This window comes from Rhea pennata, chromosome 5, assembly GCF_028389875.1.
Source record: "Rhea pennata isolate bPtePen1 chromosome 5, bPtePen1.pri, whole genome shotgun sequence".
In the NCBI taxonomy this organism is placed as follows: domain Eukaryota; kingdom Metazoa; phylum Chordata; class Aves; order Rheiformes; family Rheidae; genus Rhea; species Rhea pennata.
The window spans coordinates 46,422,585-46,443,343 of record NC_084667.1 but is presented as its reverse complement, the minus strand read 5'-3'; the positions used below and the strand labels follow the sequence as shown (position 1 = coordinate 46,443,343).

The following is a 20,759-nucleotide window of genomic DNA, read 5'->3' as shown; positions in this document are numbered from 1 at the left end:
CCATGTGCTGCGACCAGCATGGCCAAAATGGCGGCGGGGGCGGCCGCTGCTGCCCTCACGCGGGAGGGCGGGGAAGACACCTTTCGCCGTCTTTTTCGGTTCTACCGGCAGCGAGACGCCTCGGACTTGCGGGGTGTGGTGGATTTCTCCGCGCCGGGGGGGCAGGTAACGTCGCGCTCCCCCAGCTTTCCGCGGGGTAGTGGGCCAGCCGCCGCGGCTGCTGCGGGGCGCGGGGCCCATGGGGCCGTGCGGCGCGGCCTAGCCCGGCTGTATTCTACCCTGCCGCCACCTGGTCGTGGGGCTGCAGCCGTGCCGTGCCTTCTCTTCCGACCCCGAAGCACGAGGTAGCCGTGACTTTTTCAGGAGTGTGGCCTGGGAGTGGCTCGTGGGGTGACTGGTGCGCGGGGGAGCTTGATGGGGACGCAATCATCCTGCCCTCTGAGCAGTTTTACCTTGTGTCAACACGGTGCTTTTTGACATTGCCCTAGCTTATTCTTTTCCGCTCTTTCTTCATATTTGACATCAAATCTTGAATTCCATTCAGTTACTTGCTATAAGATACTGATCACTATCACTGATCCTCTTATGGGTCGTTATAATATAAAAACACAAGTTGCATGAACAGACATGCAGTTCATGAAAAGAATGTGACCCTGAAAGTCCATTGTGCTTCTGCCCACGCAGACTGAAAACAAATGTACCCTAAAGTGCCCCTGTTTACCCAAAAGCCCCCAGAACCAGTGTGCCATAATATGCCTGGCTGAACACTGACTGTTCAGGAACGGATTGATTTGTGGCTGAATGAAATAATCAGTTGAGAGGTAACATCTCGATCATCCAGTTTGAATGTGCTCCCTCATGCCTTGGATGTCTTAGTCTCTGGCGCCTTTTGCCTTTAATGCAGTTGGTTCTATGTATATCTTACACCTCCACAAGAAATGCTAAGGACAGTGCCAAAGCAGCTCTCAGGTTAAATTTGACTATGCAAGTGCTTAGTACCTGTGAGTGGAAAATTCTTTCTAGAGGAAGGATGACTGTGAGGGATAAGGTTGTGTTTAGGTCTATCCCTGATGTTGCCACCCTAAAATTAAAAAAAAATAATAATAAAAGAAAAGAAAAAATCTCAGATTTACTTTATCTTGATTCACAGCTATAAAATTTAATTAACTTTCTTCGCTGCAGTAACATATCTTCAAGGCTTCTGAACGGAAGCAAAGGAACACATGGGCTGAAAGTAACAATTTCAGTCCTGGAGCTGTCACCCTCACTGTTTCCTGGGCTCTACCAATACTTTTTGGTTTGGTCCTGGAAAACCTAGGTGAGCTAGTCAGAGTTAGGATAGACTTCTGCCAGCTTTAAAATGTGTGGCTAGAGTTCTTGCTGTCTTCCCTTCAGTAAAGTTTCTTCTCCTTTCTCTTCCTTTCATTTAATAAACATTTGGCTTAGTCATAAGGACAAAACTCCAGCCATTGCAGTGGATTAGGGCCGTGTAATGAGCAGCACATCAGAAAGTAGTATCCGTCACTGTTAGCAGTTTACCAAGTCCTGAGTGACTGAGAGGTGATCCTTTAAACTCATCTTCTATTTTGTCACCTCCTAGAAAGATAATGAGTATCTTCTGAAGTGTTATCAAGCAGGGATTTTCTCTATATGAGTCTATACAAATAAAGGGAGTAGAGAATATAGTTAAATGAAATTTTAGCTAATTTTTCATATTTCAAATGTTATTTTTTTGCCATTCTATTAAACATACTTATTTTTCTTTATTTTCATGGTAGAATTAATATTGTTAACTGGACAGAAAACCTGATCTATATGAAATTGTTCAAGGCTTTACCGTTAAGCAGGAAAATTATTAACATTCCAGCCTTTCCTGAGCTTGCAGCAATCCTTTAGCAAATGACATGAATTCTAATGTTACAGCCCCTTCTGGGAAATTCTGTGTACTTGAAAGCATCACAAGCAGCGTCTCTCCCCTCTCCCTGTCTTTCTTTTGTGCTTGTTATCATCTAAGATAAGTTGATAAAGTATCTTTTATTCCCCTTCCCCCAGGGTTAAAACATGTGATATCTTCCTCTAAGTAGAGCTGCAGGCCAGCCAGATTGGCCCAGATACTGTTCTTCCTTTTCCTTCAGAAAACAGCTTCCAGTGATTGAGCTTTTCAGTGAAGTGAGACATACCCCAGCTGCCTTGCTATGAGGCTTATTTAACTGATTCTGCACTGTTTCTATGCAGTTCTTCAGCATAGAAACAACTCTAGGTCTCCTGAAACCCTGTCAAGCAGGCAGTGGGTAAGCAGTTTGAGAAGACAGAAGGGTGGCAAAGTCTCAGTCAAAGGAAGACCCCTCCTGGGTATGTTTTTCAGGCAGGACTCTGACCTAATGGCTGTTCCAGGCTGGCAGTCACAGAGCTGCTTTTGGCAAAGAAGGTTGGAAAACTGGTAGAACTAGGCACATGACAGAAACTGCTGTCTAGCACTGGTTTAGACTCTTTTCGGAAGTTTCATATATATAATTTGAACCAGTTGCTCAGAGGATTATGAGTATAGCTGTACCAGCCTGCAGAGAGAGTAATGTTTATATCTCGTTCATCACTGTGGAGTCTGAGTACTTGCACTTAGGCCTTAATTTCATAGACATTTTAAATTGTGTCTATAAACCAGGTCTTGCTTGCCTCCATTTCCTTATTTCCACTATCCCTGTGCTGCTCCTCCCTTGTGCCAGCCTGTATGTTTGCACAACTACATGGGGAGATGAACTGGCAAACTAAGCCAGATCAAAACCAGCCTGCCTCTACCCTGTTCTCCCTAAGAAAGTTCCCAGTTGTAAGGGAAGAAGGTGGAAGAAACATAGTGGACAAGTTTGCTTCTCTCAGCAAAGTGTTGGCTTATTCCATGTTAAATTATGTGCTGTAGTGACCCGAGAGAGTATATTGAGAAACAACCCAAATTCCTCCAACACAAATCTCTAGAGCTGGTAACTCTGGTGTTGGGAACGGAAGCAGCAATGTGGTTTTGCAGGGTTTCTACATTACTTCTCAGCAGACAGCTTTGGTGAGCCACCTCATCACTGTACCTCAGTTTCTCCTGTAAATTACAGAAGAGAATATTCATCTACCTTATAGGATCATGAGGAATAGCTAGTATTTGGAACTATGAAGGTATGAAGTATGAGTGCTAAATATTACAGTCCCTCTAATGGGGATCAATAATTACTAAAATGTTTTATAACAATGAGGGTGTACTGTGGAAATGGACAAATAGTGCAGGATCTTTTCTTATTACTATAAATAGTTTTTTTTTTTATGAATGAAAGACATCTCTCATGATCCTTAAGTGTTATAAAAACAAACAGTAGCCACCTTTTGATTCTTTTGTTGCATATGTACCAGCTTTGTTAGCATCATGCTTTGTTCTGCTCATGGTGTTTAGATGGTAGTTCTGTGGTACTATTGACATTTCGCAAAACTCCTTGGTAGCATTCTTTCTTGTAGGTGCTATTTTTAAATTAGTATTGTATTTCTTCCCTATTTGTTTACCAGATCTGTTTTCTTCTGCCAGGTATTCAGATCACAGCTTAGTATTTCTTCAGTCAGTGATCAAGATGCCTGCAGAGCAGGATTACAGCCAGTTAGCCAGTGGAAAGCTTATGGCCTCAATGGCTATCCAGGTAAGTATCTCTGATTTCAAGAAAACACAGCCTTGTTGCTTCTGGTTCAGGGATTTTCCACCCTTATCCTCCTTAGCGTACCTGAAAAATCTGTTTTGGTTTGCCTAAGCATAATATAATGTTGGTTTAAGTGTAGGAGGACAAATGAGTCAACTTAAGGGTGGGATGCAGCAATATATGAAGATCAGAACAGAAGGACCAGTTGTTTCATGGTCCCTGTCAGCCAGAACTTCCCTTGTGAGACTGGTTCTCAGTTGCTATAGACTTTGATTGAGGTTTTATGTTTCTGTAGCATCCCCTTTTCCTTATTATATGTTATGAACATTAAATAGAAGACTGAAACACAGTCATTTCAGGGCTGCAACGTGGCATTTTCTCACTAGTGTAGAACAGTTAGTACAATAAGTAAAAAGGAACCTCTCGTCCTATTCAAGGTACAGAGTAATTTCATTACTGTGGTACTACAAGTTATTTCAATATAGATATTCAATATAATATAGATATTAGATTTTCTGTTCGCCTGATAGAATCGTGGAAAGATTTTAGGTTGGAAGGGACCTCTGGAGGTCTCTAGTCCAAATTCCTGGTTAAAATGGGGCTAACTTGAAAGTTAAATCAGGTTGCTCAGAGCTCTTTCTAAGTTGAGTTTTGGAAATCTCCAAGGATGGAGATTACCAGCCTCTCTTGGCACCTGCTTCAGTGTTTGGCTACTCTCACTGTGATTTCTTTTTCCTTGGAAAATTTTCTAATTGGAATTTTCCTTGCTGCAAGTTGTGACTATTACCTGTTATCCTCTTGCTGTGCACCTCTGAGAAGAATCTGGCTCCATCTACTCTTTAATGCCCCTTTAGGTTGCCCCTCCTAGTATGGCCCAATGTACAGCCAGCCTTCATTGCTATAAGGTTACACTACTGACTCCTGCTCAGCTTTTTCTCCAGTACCCCCTGGTCCTTTGTTTTATAGCTAGTCTCTGGTCAGTGCATACTGTTGCATGGGGTTATTCTTTCCAGATGCAGGATTGTCACTGTTGAACTTCATGAGGTTCTTTTTGGCCAGTTCTTTCAGCTTGTCAAGCTGTCTTTCAGTGGCAGCTCTACCCTCCAGCATATATGCTGCTCCCCTTAGTTCGGTGTTATCTATAAATATGATGAGGGTGAATGTCCCATTGTCCAAGTTATTGGTGAAGATGAAAACAGTTATCAGTACTGGCTCCAGTATCAGCCTAAGAAATGTCACTCAAAACCACCCGCTAGTTAGACTTTGAACCATCAAGGTGACCCTTTGAGCCTGGTAGTCCAGCCAGCCAGTTTTTGCTCACTCTTTTATCATACCCATACAATTCCCAGTCTGGCTTCAGTGATGCTACAGGAGACCAAGCTGAAGCCTTTGCTAAAGTCAAGATAAATAGCATCACCTGCTCTCCTCTTGTCTGCAGGACCAGACATCTCACCATAGCAGGCAGTAAGCTAGATACAGTTTGTCTTCAGTAAGTCCATGTTGGGTGATCCTGGTCACCTTGTGCCTGGAAAGGTCTTCCACGAAGATTTGCTCCATAATCTTACTAGGGATTTTGGTAAGATTGACAAGCTTGTAGTTCCCCAGATTCTCCTTATTTCAGCAATAAAAAGGGATTTTTGATTGTTTGATTTTACTTTTCCTCATATTTCTTTTGATTCATCATGACTGCAATGCCTGTATTTGTTACTGTGAAGCCAGCCTGCCATTTCCGCATTTGAGGCAGCCACACTAAATACTTCACTTAGTTAACTTAAAGGGAATTGAATAACTTCAGGAGAAAGGCCTTTGCCTTTTCTAGCCTCTTAATTTTTGTTGCACTTACTTATCATAAATAGTCCTTGCTTGCTTTTACTTGTCATTTTATGTCAGTCTATATGCCTTTCCCAGCAATGTTCCACTGAAAAGCATCTTTTTGTCTGCTTTGACAAAGAAAAGCTTTCACTAAACTGAAATGCAAATACATTAGCAAATCCTCAGTCCTATTTACAACTAAGTCCTATGTGGGACAGAATATCAACAATTTATCCTTTTCTAGCAGCCTTTACCTGAGCATCTTAAAGCACTTTAAGATGTTTAAGTAAAGCCCTCTAAAATAAGTTAGAGTTGTTCTTAGTTTGTTTATGGGCAATGGAAGTGAGGTCACTTTTTGCTAGCCCTGCTGTGAGCATGGTGAAACATAAGATCAAGGAAATTGTGTGAATTCCTGTTGCAGTGTCCTGTGTTCTGAGAAGTGAGTGATGCTGACTTTGGGGCTTTGTAATTTCCACAAACAGGTTTTATATGTGGGTTGTTCTTGTTGCTAGATATCTGCAAGTCTTGTCTTTGTTTTGACTGAGGCTGGAGATCATTTTCACAAAAGGTAAAATAATACTTAGTGTGCTGTAAGATTTCGCTGCAATATGAAAATTGCATCTGCTTCCTCAAGGCAGATCCACAAAGAATTCCTATTCTGTTCATTCCATTCAGACCAACTCTTTTACGGCTAAGGTTCAATTGCCTTCAAAGCTGATCTGTGGTGTTCTTTAGTCAACTTAGAAAGATCGCTGCAGAAATGTAGCAATCTTCTCCCTCTAATGTGTGACTTAAGTCCCATCTTTCTAGCACTATTAGCACTCTCAGGATCTGTTATAGTCTTGACTGCTAATGTAGCTCACTAGCGTAGCTCACTAGTGTAGTGTTGGTCTTTTTGCTTTTCTTGGCATCAGAAGCATAGAGGGGATAATCTTTTAGTTGCTCATCCTTTTCTAAATCAATATGAGATCTATTTTCCTAGGATTAAGCACTGAAAAATTTGGAGAGAGTTGAGCATGTTCTAAGCTTCTGATATGACAGTCATAAGACTTGGATTCCTGTTCTCATTTCTGAGCCTTCTCAGTAGCTCAGTAACTAGCCCCCTGGGCTTCAGTTCCTCCATTAGTACCTGGAAATAATGCATGTGTAGTATAGCATAATTCACATATGTAGTGGAGTGCTTGAGAAACCCACATGAAAAGTTGTGAATGGGAAGAACAGTATTATTATTCTGTTCTATACAGAAGCCAACAGAAAGTAAATGCCATGCTTTTGGCAAAGAAACTTCTTGTAACTAGACTTGTCAGAAGACTGCCCATAGTCTGAAAGTGCAGGGTATTAAGTGAAATGAATGACAGTATACTGAAGGTTATTTTTCTAACCAGTTAATGTAATCTTGTGAGGTCTGAGATGTGTTGTCAGGAAGCTTCTTCTGTGCTTTTATTACCCCTTTCATAAGGCTGCTAGGTATATTTGCATCCTACTGAGACTCCTAGCTTTACTTCTTGCTTTTTATTTATTTTTATCTCTGTTTAACTTGTTATGCCTGAAAAGTTCAAAAAGATAAAGTAGAGCAAAACCTTAAAACTCTTTTTCTTTGTTCCTCCTATACCCTTATTTCTTCTTATATGTGAATTTTATGTTGATGAGTCTTACTGAATTGACAGTCCTTGAGAGAATATCCTGATTCTCAGAGTAAGTATAGCACAATCATTCATCAATACTGTCAACCATAGCCTGGAAGGAAGCATTCCTGGGGTGCTGAGGAGAAAACTTCAGCAAAGAATCCCACTAGTGTTCTGATGATGACAGTTCTTATGTTAAGGACTCTTGTCCATTAAGATGAGAACCAAGATAATCCAGTTCAGTTCTGCTCATTCTCTTATTTGGGCTGCTGCTTGTACCTGAGATGCCTGTCTAAGTGCATGTGCAGATTAGCCACATGTTTGCTTGATTTTGTTAGGTAACACTAACTATGAAGTATATCAACAAAGACAGTAACAACAGGCAGTTTGGGATATAGTTTGACTTTCATCCCCTTTTGTGTATTACCAAATAAAAAATGTGTATTACCATACAAAAATGTAAAGATGGATACAACCATACTTATTTGGAAATAAGCATAAAGCAAAGAAGAGAACAGTTTACACTGTTGAGCCTGTAAACTGCTTCATGCAGTTCATGACCCTGAAGTAGCAATAAGAAGATTGAATGAGTTCAGAGGCAGTGGCAATGTGTTGTAGTCTAGAGAAACTGAATCAGAATTAGTTAAACTTTGCTAGGTTGAAGAAATTATACTGGAGCATTTCAAAATCAAACTTAGCTGCTGGCTTTCCAAATTATTACCCTTAATCTACCTATAATCATTATGCCTTACAGAAATGTTCTTTACTGTAATCTTCTACTTAGACCAGCCTTGACTGCGCTCCCTGCATTCCACCTTATGTCTCCATTTGTTTGGACTGATAAACAGTAGGTTTTATCTGTTCAGACCTAATAGATTTGATCAGCTCACATGCAGAGTCAGTGGCTGTATGCCTAAAATGTTTTTTCAGTACCTTCCCACCTCTATCCTTTGCCCTGTTTTTGAAAAATAGGGATATACCTAATCATACTTTCTCCTCTTTCTTCCCTCCCCCCCCATTCTTTTTCTCTGTGGTCAGGGTTTATTTTCATACCAAACCCTTTCCTTCCGGGCTGCCAGCGTCACTGGGTGAAACAGTGTCTCAAACTGTACCCTCAGAAACCCAATGTCTGCAACCTGGACCTACACATGGCTCCTGAGGAGACGATTGATCTGTGGGGGCAGAGCAAGGAGCAGCTGAGGTGAGTCCTGCCTCTCAGAATAACCTCTGATAGTCAAAATTAACAGAAGCAGATATGTTCAGCTCTGAGAGGACCTAAGAAAAATCATCAGGAGAGGGAAACTGAAAAAGATGGTGTACATGCTGGTTGCCTGGAGATGGTGTCTAATATGCCAAGATAAAGGTAGATTTTTGCATGGCTCAATGTGCATCCTTTTTAAATCTCTTGTTCCCACTCATAGTGTGATTTTCTGGTAACATATTACTCCAAATCCATCAGTCAGATTTGTAGGGTAAAGTAGCCAGTTTGGCTGATACCGTGGTGAACAGAAGCTCTCTAAGCTTAGCTACAAGTGGAATCATGATGTCCCTCTAGACCTCAGTTTTTCTGAGGCAGAAAGGATCTTTTCCTAAAACCCTGAATGTGTTAGCTTTTTCCAGTCAGCTGTTGGACTGATATCCTGTAACTGAAATATTGTATATGCTCTTCCTTGCACTGCTTAGGGTAGCTAGTTTTTTGCCTTATTTTCCAAAGTATTTCTTTGGAAGTTTTTTTTTCATGAGTAGTCCTGTAGTACTTGTTTTTATTCCTTTTTTCTCCATTCACACTGACATGCCAGTATAGGATGCTTTTCTCCAGTACAGGAAAAGGAGTGCTGGGGGAAAGGCAGTTCAGATAGACATCTTGTTTTTTTCTACAGTGTTCTTTACAAACTGCACAAGTGGGCATTCTATTCCTCCTCTCTCCACTTTCAGACAGAGGAAGAAACTGCTTTCTACTCTCATCAGTTGTAGAGATTTATTGCATGAGCACATGATCAGAAGTGATGCATTATCACAGGTTAGTAACTTTTGCTTGCCAGCTGGATTATAGTAACTGAATGTACAAGTGGCTCTTGATGGTCCTTGGCTACCAAGTAAAGTATGTGCCTTAAGTCACCTTCATGATTATTGTAGCTCTGGTAAGAAAACAGAAACTGAATAAGCTATGATGACTTAGTACTTGTGATCACTATTCTTGTTTCTGCAGAGCTAGTATCTTTATTTGACCTGTCCTTTTAACTGAGCATCATTGCCCATCCAGTCTGAAGGTGGTGATTAAATGCACCATTTTAATGGTAATCCTGTTTACTCTGAACTGAAGGGAGAACCTGACCCACAGGTTCAGAGTTCTGTGGGGACATGGTTGCCTTTTCTGTACCTAGGTGATCCAGAGGTAAATGGAGAATTTCTCCTTTAATTTGCCCTTTAATGTGCAATTGGAGTTGCATGTGAAAATAAATACAAGATATGTGCTGTTTATCATTACCTTTTTGATTTCACTGCTCATTTTTGATAATGGTTGTTTCACTGGATGGAATGACCAGAGTTCCCTACAACTTTCATTCTCCAGTCTATTAGTAGAAATCAGATGCAGAGATTTTACTTCGAAAATACTCTTCATAGCTACAAGATACGGCATGGCAAAAGCAAGACTTTGAATTCTAAATATTTGCCCCTAGGAGAGAAGTGAGGACTCTCCGGCAGGGGGGGCTTATTTTTTCTGGGCTTAGTGAGAATTCAGAAGCCTCTCGTTTTTAAATTTTGACTTTTACATTTGTGTTACCTCAAGCACAGATGATTGTTCCTTGAAAGCTGGTCAGCATAGTGCCCTAGAGCTAAAGAAAGTATTCCAGCTTGACAGGCCTTTCCCAGTAGCACTCCTGCAGGTACAGAGCATGATCAGAACAGAAGTTAATTTGCAGTTGGCTCCAGTTCAGTTGAAAAGTGCTTCAGAGAGTAATGGCTGGCAGAAACATTGGCATTTATTAAGCACTTGCCTAAGACTTCAAATAAGCAAACTGCCGTATGTGTGCTTTCCTTAAAGAAGAGGGGATCAAACTAGCCAACATGTCTAATATCTGGAGCTGGAGCTTCATAGAGAGGGGAGGAATAAAGTGCTTAATTAAGAAAAGGTCTGGTAGACTTTCTAGGGTTGCACACAGCTTTAATACTTTCTAAAGCAATCCGAGATTCATAGATGTGCTTGGATCACGGCATATCTCTTTGCAGGATGCAGAAATCGCCAGCTAGGGAGATAGGGAGAGTCCATGCAGCTCCCAGAGATGGTATGCTCTGCTGTCTCCACAAAGTGGAATTTGAGTGATTTCTTAAGCACTGGGGACAATTAAAAGTACCAAAGAGGGTAGTGCATCCCCATAAGGGATATATATCGAAAGGGCAGGGGTTGGGGAGGAATGTTTTGTAGATGCAATCACTTACAGGATAATAAAGAAGCTTCAGTGCAAAGCCCCCCCCCACTCCCGCTATTCAATCTTGCTGTCTTTCTAATATAGTTATACCAGAACTCTTCAGGGCTTTCTTACAGGAGTACCTGCTTGTATAGCTGTAGGAACTCATTGTCTCCAGGTACATAACACTTACTTTCCTCTCCTTAGCAATTGCACATGCAAAATTGTAAGATCTGGGAATAAGGAAATGTTTTGTATGTAAGAGTTCCTGCTGTTGTGCAAACACTGTAGCACTGTAGTGAAAGAAGATAAAGGGCACTTTCAAAATGCAAATGTTATAAAAATTACGAATATTAACTTTAGTGGTTAAAAGATATAGAGGAAAGAGTCGTGGGCTCTCCCTTTTCTAAATGCTGTATTACCTGCTTATGGGATTCATAAATAGTTTGGAGCAGCACATATCTGACAGTTACTATGTTGCTGCTTTATGGTAATTGCAGTTGCCATTACTGCATGACAAATAAGGAACTGGAAAGATGACTTTCTTTCAATATTCTTTATGCTATGAAAAATCACTTGTGGTAAAGAAGCTGGCCTTTAACTGCTGTTCTTGGTTCAGTTTAGGAGCTGTTAATACCAGAAACCAGTATAGGTAAAGGGCAGAAGCAAGCTGTATATCCAGGCAGAAGTGCATATTAAATGCAAATGCTTGGTTGAGAGTTGAGCATGGCAGCACAAACATTACGCCTCCTGCTTTGTAAAACAGAATATGTCTTCCTGAACTAATGAGCCTATAAATGAGAGCCATGATGTTCTGTATACATTTCCTTTTTCTTCCTTTCTTCACAATAACATGATTTGGCTTGCAAAAAAAAGCTGAAATTTCTGGAATAAGTGGAATAGAAGATACATATGTACCTTTTCATATTAATCACTAGCATGCTTCTGTCTAATTTGCTATAGTAATACTTTTTGATGCAACTCTACAAAGACTTTTCTGTTGGCCATAGTAAGAGCTCATCCCCCACATATCTTCCTGGATGTTTCACCTTCAAACAAGGAAGATAAGTTGGTGTATGGTTTCAGACCGCTGGGCCCCTCTTCACTAGAGTTGTGACTTGAGAACAGCAGTTACATGTGACATGCTCTTTCCTAAAATATTTAGTGTGAGCTTTTTGTCCTGCGTGGCAGTCTGAATAGCAGACAGGTTGTTGCCAGGCTGCTCTCCATCATCTTTGGAAGGTCATGGAGAAATGGAGAGGTGCCTGAGGACTGGAAGAAAGCCAGTGTCACTCCAGTCTTCCAAAAGGGCAAGGAGGAGGACCCAGGCAACTATAGGCCAGTCAGCCTCACCTCCATCCCTGGAAAGGTGATGAAACAGCTCATCCTGGATGCCATCTCCAGACATAAGGAGGAAAAGAAGGTGATCAGGAGTAGTCAGCATGGATTCACCAAGGGGAAATCCTGCTTAACCAGTCTGATAGCCTTCTGCAATGGAATGACTGGCTGTGTAGACGAGGTGAGAGCAGTGGACATCGTGTACCTTGACTTCAGCAAGGCTTTTGACACCGTCTCCCATAACAGCCTCCTAAATAAAAATCAGGAAGTGTGGGTTAGACGAGTGGACTGTGGGGTGGGTTGAGAACTGGCTGAAAGGGAGAGCTCAGAGGGTTGTGATCAGTGGCGTAGAGTCTAGTTGGAGGCCTGTGGCTAGTGTGGTGTCCCCCAGGGCTCAGTACTGGGTCCCATCCTGTTCAGCTTGTTCATCAGTGACTTGGATGAGGGCACAGAGTGCCTCCTCAGCAAGTTTGCTGGGGATACCAAGCTGGGAGGAGTGGCTGACGCACCTGAGGGCTGTTCTGCCATTCAGAGAGACTTGGACAGAGTGGAGAGTTGGGCAGAGAGGAACCTCCTGAGGTTCACCAAGGGCAAGTGCAGAGTCCTGTACCTAGGGAGGAATAACCCTAGGCACCAGTATAAGCTGCAGGCTGACCTTCTGGAGAGCAGCTCTGCAGAGAAGGACCTGGGAGTGCTGGTGGACAGCAAGTTGACCATGAGCCAGCAATGTGCCCTTGTGTCCAGGAAGGCCAATGGTATCCTGGGGTGCGTTAGGAAGAGTGCTGCCAGCAGGTCGAGGGAGGTGATCCTGCCCCTCTACTCAGCCCTGGGGAGGCCTCATCTCAAGTACTGTGTCTAGTTCTGGGCTCCCCAGAACAAGAGAGACATGGAGCTACTGGAGAGGGTCCAGTGTAAGGCTACCAAGATGATCAGAGGAGTGGAGCATCTGCCCTATGAGGAATGGCTGTGAGAGCTGGGCCTGTTTAGCCTGAAGACAAGACTGAGGGGGGATCTTATCAATGTCTATAAGTACCTGAAGGGAGAGTGTCAAGGGGATGGGGCCAAAGTCTTTTCAGTAATGCAATGGGACAGGAATAGAGGCAACAGGCACAAACTGACCCACAGGAAGTTCCACCTGAATGTTAGGAGGAATGTCTTCACTGTGAGAATGACAGAGCACTGGAACGGGTTGCCCAGAGAGGTTGTGGAGTCTTCTTCTCTGGAGATACTCCAGGCCCGCCTGGATGCAACCCTGTCTAACATGCTGTAGGTGACCCTGCTTGAGGAGGGGGGTAGATGATCTCCAGAGGTCCCTTCCAACCTTACTGATTCTATGATTTTGTGACACCAGCTATCTAGACTTTTTGACATTACAAGATGTGTATGTTTGTAGCTAAAGCAGTCTTGTATCATTTACTGAGCATCAAATCAGTCTGTCCAAAACACTTCCTATAAAGGTACCAAGAAGTAGAGCTAATGGCCCTTTGCTTAGGAGAGTATCATGCAGCTTTAACTTCTTCACCATTAGGCAAAGTTTTTCTTCTCTTCTTGACATAATCCATTCAATGCCTCACTTTCCCCCCCGGCCCCCTTCTTTGTATTTACACCTTTAAGATCTTCACAGATTCCATTCCTTTGCTTTCAGGTGCACAAATACTACATGCTCAATTATTATCCTACTTTCTAAATCTGCACCAGTTCACTGTTATGTCTCCCTCTGATAAACTCTTGTTAGGTACCATGTTGAAAATACAAGTTTTCAAACTGATAGCAGTATGCAGTAGGCCATACAGCCTGTGTAAATTATATGAATTGATTTTTCAAAGTCTTTGGAAGAAAACCAAAGGCACTGAAAATAAAAGTTTAGCACGGATAGCCTGTTAAGGCTATTGTATGGATGAATGACTCATATTACTGTATTCTGCAGTACCAGAAAAACCCTCAGAAATAAGCATAAATCTCATTTCTTTCAATTTTTTCTTTGCAGAAGGAAAGGTTCCAGTAAAAAGGAGCCCAGAAGCTTATTGGAGAAGCTGCGCTGGGTAACCCTTGGTTACCATTATAATTGGGATACCAAGGTACTGAAATTAAATTCTTCTCTATTTCTGTTTTTCCTGTAAGTATTCAGAATGTTAGACAGAAGAAGATATCATTGAATAAAGTGATAGTAAAATGCTTATCATCCTAAAAGACAGTCTTCAGGAAAGGCTGGAGCAAGCTGTGCTTCTAAGAATGTTTTAATCTGTATGGTTTATTGTGGAGGATTTAAAGCAGTCCATTATTATGTTCTTTCCTTTGAAAGGTAAATGGTAGTATACACTTTGTTCTAGACCCATGACTCCATTTCAGGGTGACTGAACATTTTTACCTTACCAAAAGGAATGGTCTCAAAAGCTATTTAGGGTGGGGATGCCCCTGAGTATTTGAAGGCAGCTATTTCTGAGAAACCCTCCTTCTTGTTGGAAGGGTGAGAGAAATCAGGAAGAGACTGCTGCTGATGTGACTTTGAACTTAGCACCTGAAGTGGTATAGCACAGTCTCACCAACTAACAGCTATTTTGGAGCTCCTGAACATTGTGGAGACCAAAATGGACTTTTTCATCGAAGTGAGTCAGATGGAGGCTGAGAGGAGGGCAGAGTGAATATGCAATCTATCAGTATGTTGCAGATATTTAACCAAATTAGCTTTCAGCCTTTTGTTAACAGGGTTAGCCTATTACTGGACGGCTATAATAAAAACTTGGTTGCTCCCTTCCACTCCTGTCAGTCAAAATCACTCAATGAGGAGAGAAGTAGGTTTGCAATTAATTCCTGTTTGCCTCGTCCTTCAAAGAAGGAACAAGAAGGAACAAAGATGTTTAGTTCAGAGCTTTGCTGATGAGAATCAGAACTCTTATGTTGGCAACCTGAAGTAGTGACAAACTGGGTACGGTCTAACAGGCTTGTGGTAGACTTTATCAGGATGTTGGTCCTAATCTTAGGTCCTAATCTTAGTGACTTCAGGTTTGCCATGCAGCTGTAATAATTAACTCCATGAATAACATTGAACTACCACTATTAACCAGGCATGATTACCACTCTGACAGTCTCAGGATAGGCCCAGAATTAAATGATAGAAAAACTTGCTGTGGTTCTGCCTGTGGTATAACTATTCTCCAAGCAACTATATCCTTCTCCATGACCATCAGCCGAACTTTTGAGTTCTTGTTCAATGTGTTTCCAATGGTGTTTGCTCTTCTGATATTCCAACTTATCTTCCCCTCTCCTTCTTCCAGAAGTACTCAGCAAATCACCACACTCCTTTCCCCTTAGACCTCGCATACTTGTCAGAACAAGTGGCTGCAGCATGCGGGTTCCGAGGTTTTCAAGCCCAAGCTGGGATCTTGAACTACTATCATTTTGATTCTTCACTGGGAATTCACGTGGATGAGTCTGAATTAGACCTTTCTCGACCCCTTTTTTCATTCAGGTGAGTCAAGGAAGACACTTGAGTGTTGTGATGGGTTTGGTGGCGGTTTTTGTGTGGTTGCATATGGTTATAGGAAGCTGATATGACTCAATTTGCAAATTGGATGTATGATCTTCACTTTCTGAAGACCTTGTATAGTAGGAAGCTGTAACTCAGGTGCACTCAGGTTTAATTGAACTCAGGTTTATTTGAAGATTGTTTTAATAGCAGCTGATACGGCAGTTCGATGGAAAAGCACTTTGCAGAGGTATAGCCCTGTTCTAAAAGGAGCAGAGTGGCTCCTGGGTACTGACTAGCAAGGATGAAATACATCAGCAGAGCTGCAACCTGTCAGGGAACCTGCTTATTCCATGCCTGCCTTAAACCAGACCTTTTAGTCTGTTTTGCATGCTCTTACAGTAAAGCTGTAATCAGCAGCCCATCTAGCTTTTTAAAAGAAATTTAGCTGCTAGTATTTTCCTGTGGTACATGTAATTGTTCACTACCTTAATTTATTTTTTCTTTTTTCTCTATCCTCTCACCATCTCTAGTTTTGGGCAATCATCCATATTTTTGCTTGGGGGCCTGAAGCGGGAGGAGGCCCCAACAGCAATGTTCATGCACAGTGGAGACATCATAGTGATGTCTGGCTTTAGCCGCCTGCTGTACCATGCTGTGCCCCGGGTTCTCCCTAACCCTGAAGGGAAAGCTTTGCCTTCATGCCTGGACCAAGCACTTTCTTCAGACCTTCCTGTTGGTTCAGTCATTGAGCATAGCTCTGAGGAAGACTGGCAGGTCTGTGCCAAGTACTTGCAGTCTTCTCGCATTAATATGACTATCAGACAGGTGCTTTCTGATGGTCAGAAATTTCCAGAGGAATCTGGGACAAATGCAAAGGGCCACGCACCCTCTGAAGACAGTCACCACTGGAAGAACAGCAGAGCCAAGAGACACAAACCAAGTACAGATAGCTGAGACTGAAAGATCATGCTGACATGGACTGGGCTGGTAACTTCTGGATGGGAACTCATGTAACCATAGTAGAAGCCAGTTATCTGTGTGGGGATAAAGGAACTTTGCAGAGTGCACTCCTTGTTGCTGTAAGAAAAGGGGGGAAGGAGTGAACAGAATTTAAAAGGAAAAGAGGGATGATGTCAGGACTGGGGCTCAGGAGATTAACTCTGTTGCAGTTCTGTTATAAACATGTTTTCTAAACTCAGTTCTTATTAAAATACCTGTATGGCATAGAATTTTAAGCTTGGTTCAGTGACTGCTCACACTGAAATAATTGGACAGAAAGTGCTAGCAGAAGATGTAATTGCTATGTATTAAAACTATGGGGCTTGTAGACCTCAGTTGAAGTGTATTGATCATTACAAGTACAAATGGAAATGGGCTGCCAGGGGTGTGAAAGCTACTTCTACTACTTCCAAAAGAATCACCTTTGCAGCAAAAAAAAAAAAAAAGATTCGATGATCCAAAACAATCAGCTCCCTTGTGCAAGACCTGCTATAAGCTTGCTGTAATCCTTCCCTTTCCCTCTGCCTGCTTGTATCCCCTTAGCAGCTACAGAAACTAATTTAATTGGTGGGACTGGACTTTTTTACGTACCTCAGATTTTAGAGGGAAATGATTAGGGACTAGATTTACTTAAGACTATCTAGTAACTCACAATTGGGTGTCCTCCCAAAAGTTACTATGTAATTGAGCCCTATATCCCCATTCTTTCAGAACTGCCCCCGTGCAGTGCCTGCCGAATATGGTCTGCACTCCCAAGCTGCCATCTTTAAGGAGCAGAATGGCTTACAGGTAGAAACAAAGAAATTGTAAATTAAGTGCCTAAAAATAAGTTAATCACTGATTATCTCCATTGCCCAAAAGATAAATAGATCAAAACAAAGAAAAATGCTAGCTTTTGTGCCCATTCCGTTTAATACTCAGGCCTTCCTATCTGTATTTTAATGCAATTTTAATTGTTGGAGTGGAATACTCTGTCCCTGGGGCATTTTGTCACTATTTCCCAAAGAATAAACTTGACTCTGCTTTAAAATTAAATATCTCTATCAGTTTGTTTTCTTTTTTCTTTTCTTTTTGTACCGGTTAGTTATTTTGCTGTATTGTTAATGCTGCCATATCCCTTATGCTCTTCCCTCTAGAGTTCTTCTAGATCTGCTGCCTCTGCCATCTGCTAGCTCTGGAGGAGCAGCCCTGCATATATCTCCAGGGTGACTTTGCTTCTGTGCAGTTCAGGGTTTGTTGGGATCTTCCAGAAAGGCATTGCCTGCAGTATTGAATTCCAATGTAATATGTATCTGGTGTTTTTTCCTCATGGGGGAAGTCTGTCAGGTATGTTTGTTTCATAGCAGGTGAATATTTGTATATGTGTGTGCAGTTAATTCCATATACAGTACTGCAGTGAGCTCCAGTAAATTTTAAAACTAAAATAATCAAGTAAGTGTTTCATACCTCATGTTCTATGCCAGAAATCTCTCCTTTCTGTGTTATAGGCCTGGTGTATTTACAGATGACCTTGGGAGAATGAATACTGTTGTAGAGAGAGATCACAATGTGACTGGAGCAGAAGGGAATGTTGACTGTTTGAGTAAGTCTAGAAAATAGCAAAGCTTCCTAAGCAACACCTGAAAGGAGAGGGAGAATATCTGTTTTCTTAACCATGAGAAGGTAGACTTAATATTCTCAGCTCAGAGTGCAGCAGAAATCTGCCTACTCACTCACTACTGAAGACTAGAGAAGGTCATTCATGTAGATAGGTGATCATGAGCCAAATGCATCTGGTTCCTTCACAGCCTGCTGAAGTTTAAGTCTATCTTCTTTCTTTCTTAATGTCTTGCCTAGAAACATACGACAAATGCCAAGCAATTATTTATTCCATGATTCAGCTGTTTTTGTTATTCAAGGACAAGAAACCATACTGTTCATACCTGCGCAGTTTGAAATTGCAGTAAATGCTACAAGCTACTGATAGGAATGGGGCCTGGGAAGGATCCAGTGGCTATTAAAGTTGTGTATTTAGATAGTGGCTGAGCTGAGAATTTGCTGAGTTACTGACCTGCAATTAAATTTGTTATCTAATGACATTTTGTGACTGAGATACACCACTGATCAAATTCAGTACCAGACACCCATTAAATTAGAAGTCCATGACCCAGAAATGACTCAGGAAAAAAATCTAGGTATGAACAGGAACAAGTACAATAGGGTAGAATTTCCAGTCTAACTTGAATACTGATTCTGTGACCATGTTAGAGGTGAAGAGTGGAGTACAAATGAGCAAACTGAAGGACTTTTGCAGGCTCAGTGAATTGTGCTCCAAGAATTTGATTTTGAAAAGGCAACAACAGGCTGAGAAGGGAGCAAGAGCAATAGAGTAGATAGAGTGATATACAGAATTCTACTAATTTTTCATTGAGAAAGAATGGTTGGGAACCATTGACCTAATCTAAGCAGTTTTCAGGTTATTGCACTTGTACCTAATCTGTTTAGGTTTGCAGTGACACAGGAAGCTTTTTCATAGTCCTGATAGGTATTTTTTTTTATCTGTATGTACCACAAATACTTGTTTGTGTTCATATAGGTGCATGCTAAGATAATCTCTGCAGCTTTTAATTCCTCTAAAGGAATTGCTGCCCAGAGGCCACAAGCATAAAATTGCATCAGTGCCATAGGAAGCAGTCCTCTAGGATGCCCCACCATGTACAGCTGAGGGAAGGGGAAGAGGAAGTCATCTAGGCTCACTCTGCAAGAAAATTAATGTAGTAGCTGGTACCAGGAAGGTAATGATGTGTTTAATTGAAGGCCACCTAGAAACGAAGAATGTTGTTTACCACATGTACTCTGTTCATTATGTGATGTATAGATACAACTAACTGTCCAACAGATTGTAAACAATTACTGAGTTTTAAATAATCTAGAGTAAAGGGAAAATAAAATCTTCAGATAAATCAGAATCAAAGCACAGTTGCCGCAGCCCATTCTTGGCAAGTACGGGAAGGAACACACACACATCAATGTGATGCAAGTTCAATCCAATCCACTTTATTATTCTGCCTATCTAGCTTATATAACCTTTCCAGCAAGCTCATGCATCCACGTGCCTCACAAAGCATTTCTATTGGTTGTCTAGCATTGTCCACGCGCATCTGCTCAGTTTTGAATAGGCTGCTGTGTTGACTCCCTTCCCAGGTGCACATACTTCTGCTTATCTTGGTTTCTCACTCTTCTTGCCTTCAAGGACTTCTTCTTCGGTAACCTTGAACAGCCTGTTGCTTATTTCAGCTCTTCATACTCCTGTAAAATAGCCAGGGCCCCGACACCTCCCCCTCTTTTTTCAAAAACAGTCAGCTATTCTTTGCATGGACTGCTGCAGACACTGCAATATACAAGGTAGACATACGAGTGATAGTAGCACAACTAATCCCATAAGCATAAATTGATGAACAAGAGAAGCAAGCCAAGAGCTTAAACCTAGCGATTTTAACCAACTTTCCAAGCCCCAACTCTCCTCCTTTAGTTTACTCATCCATCCTTTAGATACTTTATTCTCTTATGAATCGATTCCGAGTGATCAGACAAATTCATACAACACATTCCCTCAAACTCTTCACACCCATGCCCACGTGCTAATAATAAAAAATCTATAGCTGCTCTATTTTGCAATACTGCATGATTTACGCTGGCTACGTCTTGAGATAATTGATCTAGAATGACGGAAGTCATGTTAAGTTCATCCTTTGTCCATACATGAACCACACCAGTTAGTCCCAACCACCAAGCCCACTGCGCCTGCATGTTTCTGTAGGCAACACTTCTGGGTTTGCCTCAGCACCCTGTAATGCCTTTGTTGCTTCGGCTCTCTCCTTTGTCAGCCACGGCCGCACCCACTTGGCTGGTATCCACGTAGTTCTATCCCTGGCAAATTTTCTTGGTACCGATAAGCCGCAGTGCCGGCTATCTTTTCCTCTATCCTTTTTATTTATTTTTATATGTATTTATATATTATTATTATAAATTATAAATATATTTATAATCACAATTATAATATTATAATTATAAATATATTTTTATATAATAATAATAATAATAATAATTATTATTATTATTATTGTTATTTATCTATTGGTTCCCATGTTGGTCCATCCGCTCTTTATATAACTGGCATGGCCATAGGAGTAAACAGAAACTCTATCTCCAACTTAGCATTCTCTATAAGGCCCCTGTAACGTGTAACAGGGTTAAAATTCAGGTCATGAGGTGGCACTGCCTCATCTTTGCCTCCCTTCCCCGCAGAGCCGAACAGTTCCCTCTCCTTGCCATGCACCACCGATTCCAACCATGACAACACCCGTCTGGATTTATCCCTTTTGTCCCACAACCCGCCCCACTACCGACTGCCAAACCCGACTCAAATTTGTCGATCTGTCTCTCAATGTTCTCAACCCCT

The 20,759-nt window shown here is 41.6% G+C and overlaps 1 protein-coding gene across 2 annotated transcripts; it reads left to right on the top strand.

Moving 5' to 3' along the window:
* The first annotated feature begins 7 nt into the window (after positions 1-7).
* Positions 8-17,534, top strand: ALKBH1 (alkB homolog 1, histone H2A dioxygenase). 2 transcript variants are annotated; one of them, XR_009958429.1, is made up of 7 exons: positions 8-165; positions 3,560-3,668; positions 8,141-8,303; positions 13,838-13,928; positions 15,126-15,319; positions 15,850-17,107; positions 17,455-17,534. XR_009958429.1 is itself a non-coding variant. In XM_062575909.1 (6 exons), exons 1-6 carry the CDS (start codon positions 19-21, stop codon positions 16,271-16,273), a joined length of 1,128 nt encoding a protein of 375 aa, XP_062431893.1. In that variant the 5' UTR covers positions 8-18; the 3' UTR covers positions 16,274-17,353. The 2 variants fall into 2 exon arrangements, 1 of the variants encoding a protein (XP_062431893.1); XM_062575909.1 differs by lacking the exon at positions 17,455-17,534 and having other exon boundaries at positions 15,850-17,353.
* Positions 17,535-20,759: the final 3,225 nt, after the last annotated feature.

Bases quoted from the DNA above. Each gene is read 5' to 3' on its own strand.
- ALKBH1 (XM_062575909.1), top strand. From the start codon at position 19: ATGGCCAAAATGGCGGCGGGGGCGGCCGCTGCTGCCCTCACGCGGGAG. The intron at 166-3,559 runs GTAACGTCGCGC...TTCTTCTGCCAG, and splicing joins TCTCCGCGCCGGGGGGGCAG to GTATTCAGATCACAGCTTAG. The intron at 13,929-15,125 runs GTACTGAAATTA...TCCTTCTTCCAG, and splicing joins ATTATAATTGGGATACCAAG to AAGTACTCAGCAAATCACCA.